We start from the raw sequence: 3,892 nt of genomic DNA, 5'->3' as shown, positions 1-3,892 counted from the left end.
CTTCATGTATAAACAATAAATAAATAGGTAACATATATATATATATATATATATATATGTTTGTATATGTGTCTGTGATTATTAGGATTTCATTCTTATTATACATTTAGCTTTGCCCTTGACAAAAAAATCTGGCTCCGTTGCTGTCTATAGACTTTCTCTAGTCTTCTAATGTATGTTAGTCCTTCATGATATTTACCAAGTGAATTCAAACACGTGAGTTCCTAATAATGCAATATTACCATAACCTAGCACACACAAAATTGTGACATGCTATCTAGACTCCAATTCCAAACATGCATGCACACCTTATTAAACAACCTCATTAAAAAAAAGAAAAAAAAAATCTCTGCTTATTGATGTTGAGACCAAAGGCATGGCAAATGGCAATATGGCATGCTTTTAGAATTGGACATTAATTACATTATCCTCAGCGTGGCCGAAAGTTTATTATTATTTTTCGTTTCACCTCATGATGTGGAAACACAGCCGCACGCAGTAACAAACAAAAGTCAATTTTTTGGGCCGGTGGACACCTGTGGTAAGCAAAACGTGTCTGAGGATAGAAGTTAAAGCGTATTCAAATTTCTATCCCCGTTTCCAAATAGGAATTGAAAACAGAGAAACTAAAGAAGTTAAAGGCGGTTCTTGAATCTATATAAATAGAAGTTCCATGCCAGTCCATACAAAGTTTAGACTCTCTTAGCTTGTTTTTTTCTAAAAGCGGCTATGAAGTCCCTTAGAATTAAATCCCTCTTTTCTTCTTTGGTTCTTTTTGTTCTTGTTTCTAGTCCTACTTTGAGTTCTGCAACTTCCCTCGGAATCAACTATGGTCAACTTGGAAACAATCTTCCTCAGCCCACAGATGTTATTCCTCTCATCAACTCCATTGGTGCAACTAAGGCGAAGCTTTATGATGCAAATCCTCAAATTCTTAGTGCATTCGCCAACACCGGCATTGAATTCATGGTTGCAATTGGCAACAATTTATTGTCATCGATGGGTGATCCACAGCAAGCCTTGACTTGGGTGAAATCGAATGTCCAGACGTACTTGCCGGCTACGAAGATTACAGGCATCATGGTAGGTAACGAAGTGTTAACTTTGAACAATACCGAGTTGAGCAACAATCTGGTTCCAGCCATGGAAGGCGTGTATGCTGCACTGGTTTCTTTAGGATTAGACAAGAGTATCAACGTAACTACCGCACACTCTCTCGGCATCATGGAATCTACTTATCCTCCATCTGCTGGAGCCTTTCAACAAGACTATAAGGTATATATGCAAGCAATCTTGAGCTTTCACGTGCAGACAGGCTCACCTTTCTACATCAATATGTACCCCTTTTTTGCATACACGAGTAGCCCAAGTGAAGTTGATCTTAATTATGTTCTTTTTGAGCCAAATAATGGGTTTGTGGATCCAACTACCAAGCTCTTATATGACAACATGTTATTTGCACAAATTGATGCGGTTTATTCTGCAATAACTTTGTTGGGGTATAAGGGGGTCTCAATTTGTGAGTCAGAGACTGGTTGGCCATCGAAGGGAGATGCTGATGAAGTTGGTGCTACACTTGATAATGCAGCCAAGTACAATAGCAATTTGATAAAGATGGTTGCTCAAAACAAAGTGACACCATTGGGGTCAAGTTTAGACATATATATTTTTGCATTGTTTAACGAAAACATGAAGCCCGGACCGACGTCTGAGAGGAATTTTGGATTGTTTGAACCCGATAAAATGCCAGTGTATTCCGTTCGACTCACTGATGGAGATACTGTTAGTTCTTCTTCTGTTAAAAGATATAATAGTCTTATATTGTTATTCTTCTGCATAGCATCAATTGCAATTCTCTAGAGGCAATTGGATTGATAAAGAATGTAGAAGGTCAAAGTATATGCATACAAATTCTAAGGTTGATTAGTTTGTTATTTTGTACTCTCTATTTTTTGGGGGAGTATGAATAGAGATTAAGTGTAAGTTCTTACATTTTGATTATTGTTTAAGTTGTGGTTGTTTATACTTTATATTCCAATTTCTCTTTCTCGGTTTTACTTTCGTTTTCTCTTTTGCTTTTCTATAGATTTCTACAACTACAAGCTTTTTAAAGTTTAAACCAACTAGTTCAAATTACCTGCAGGGACTAAGAATGTAATTTGTCTAATTCATTCCACTAATCCAAAAGTCTGTCCTTTCTATACTAGTTTGAACCCTTTTCCATTATGTGACTTGGGCTCACCCGTGTCTGAGGAGTTTTTCTCCAACAAATAGAGAGAGAGATACATATTTCCTACTTAAAAGATTTCCTTATTAAATGCAATATATATATATATATATATATATATTCAAATTTGAATATTCAACAAATCAACGCGTATTCAAATTTCTATCCCCGTTTCCAAATAGGAATTGAAAACAGAGAAACGAAAAAAGTTAAAGGCGGTTCTTGAATCTTTGTAAATAGAAGTTCCCTGCCAGTCCACACAAAGTTTTATCTCTGTTAGCTGGTATTTTTCTAAATGCGGCTATGGAGTCCCTTAGAATTAAATCCCTCTTTTCTTCTTTGGTTCTTTTTGTTCTTGTTTCTAGTCCTACTTTGAGTTCTGCAGCTTCCCTCGGAATTCAACTATGGTCAACTTGGAAACAATCTTCCTCAGCCCACAGATGTTATTCCTCTCATCAACTCCATTTGTGCAATAAAGGCGAAGGTTTACGATGCAAGTCCTCCAATTCTTATAAGCTCGTGTGAAAAAATTCGAAGTTCTAAAAAACTATACATGAAAGTTAAAAAAAAAGATAAAAGCTAAAAGGTAAAGCTTATACGCTCATGCCAAATTTTGGGTTTAGATGAAAAATAAAAATTATTTAATTATTCAGTTTATTTTTGCTATTAATTATAGCTCTCAGTATTTTTTGACACTATTTATGAGCCTCATTATACTATTTTAATTAATTTTTGTATTTATTTATAGTACTTTTAGCTATAATTATTTAGTTTCAACGAAATAAATGGTATCTAAACATACTCTAGATTCACCAAAACCACATTATTTTAGAAAGTGAAAAAAACTAAAATTAATGGTGAAGAATAAATTTATGTTTGTATCACCCCTTGCTTTTTTGTAAATTTCATCACTGTAACCAGTCCTTGTAATCTCTCCTCGTTTCAAAAAAAAAAATGTCCCTTCCATTATTTATTTATTTTTTAAGAAACTCTTATATGATTTATTGATTTTTATAAAAATTTCCCTTTCATTGAAAATGAAATCCCTTTACCTCTTATTTTCTATATCGATACTCTACATAAAAAAGAGGGTTGGGTATTTGTTTGACAAAACGATTTTTTAAGTGTTAAAACGGCCAGCCCAGCAAAAAGAAGTTTGTAGCCGAGCAGATTCTTTGAAACTCTAAAAACATACACATGTGATTGAAATTATTTAATTACCCCTAACTTCATTTGTGAGCTAAATAAAATTGGGGCCCTTTTAGTCTTTGTGTTGTCAACTTTATGGGGCTGCCAAACATGTACAGGTTCAGACGGCTCGAATTACTTTTGTTGCTCTAAAGGTATGTGTGAGCTGAAAAGAAATTGGAGCCCTTTTTGATCTTTTTCTGATTTGAAGTCTTTTTGCCTATATTTTCATCTATATCCCAGCCACTTTTGACTTTATCTTCATTCTTTTGATAAACACAATCACAACAGACGGTAAGAGGAATAGAGATAAGAAAAAGAAAGAAAAAAATTACTAGAGGCAGTCCCTACCTCGGCAACCTCTCTTAGTCACTCATTCTTCTCAATTGTTTGTTATGTTGTAGTCTCTTCTGTGTTTGGATGCAATCAAATTGGAGTAATTTCAAGTTCTCAGGAAGCGAGTAACCTTTGAATTTT

General features: G+C 34.5%; 1 protein-coding gene across 1 annotated transcript; it reads left to right on the top strand.

The window, feature by feature from the left end:
• Positions 1-560: 560 nt before the first annotated feature.
• Positions 561-2,057, top strand: LOC142638293 (glucan endo-1,3-beta-glucosidase 11-like). Its single transcript, XM_075812316.1, has one exon. It carries the CDS (start codon positions 730-732, stop codon positions 1,858-1,860), a length of 1,131 nt encoding a protein of 376 aa, XP_075668431.1. The 5' UTR covers positions 561-729; the 3' UTR covers positions 1,861-2,057.
• The last annotated feature ends 1,835 nt before the right edge of the window (positions 2,058-3,892 follow it).

This window comes from Castanea sativa, chromosome 6 (genome assembly GCF_040712315.1).
Source record: "Castanea sativa cultivar Marrone di Chiusa Pesio chromosome 6, ASM4071231v1".
In the NCBI taxonomy this organism is placed as follows: Eukaryota; Viridiplantae; Streptophyta; class Magnoliopsida; order Fagales; family Fagaceae; genus Castanea; species Castanea sativa.
The sequence above is the reverse complement of the archived record's forward strand: the minus strand, read 5'-3'. Positions and strand labels throughout refer to the sequence as shown.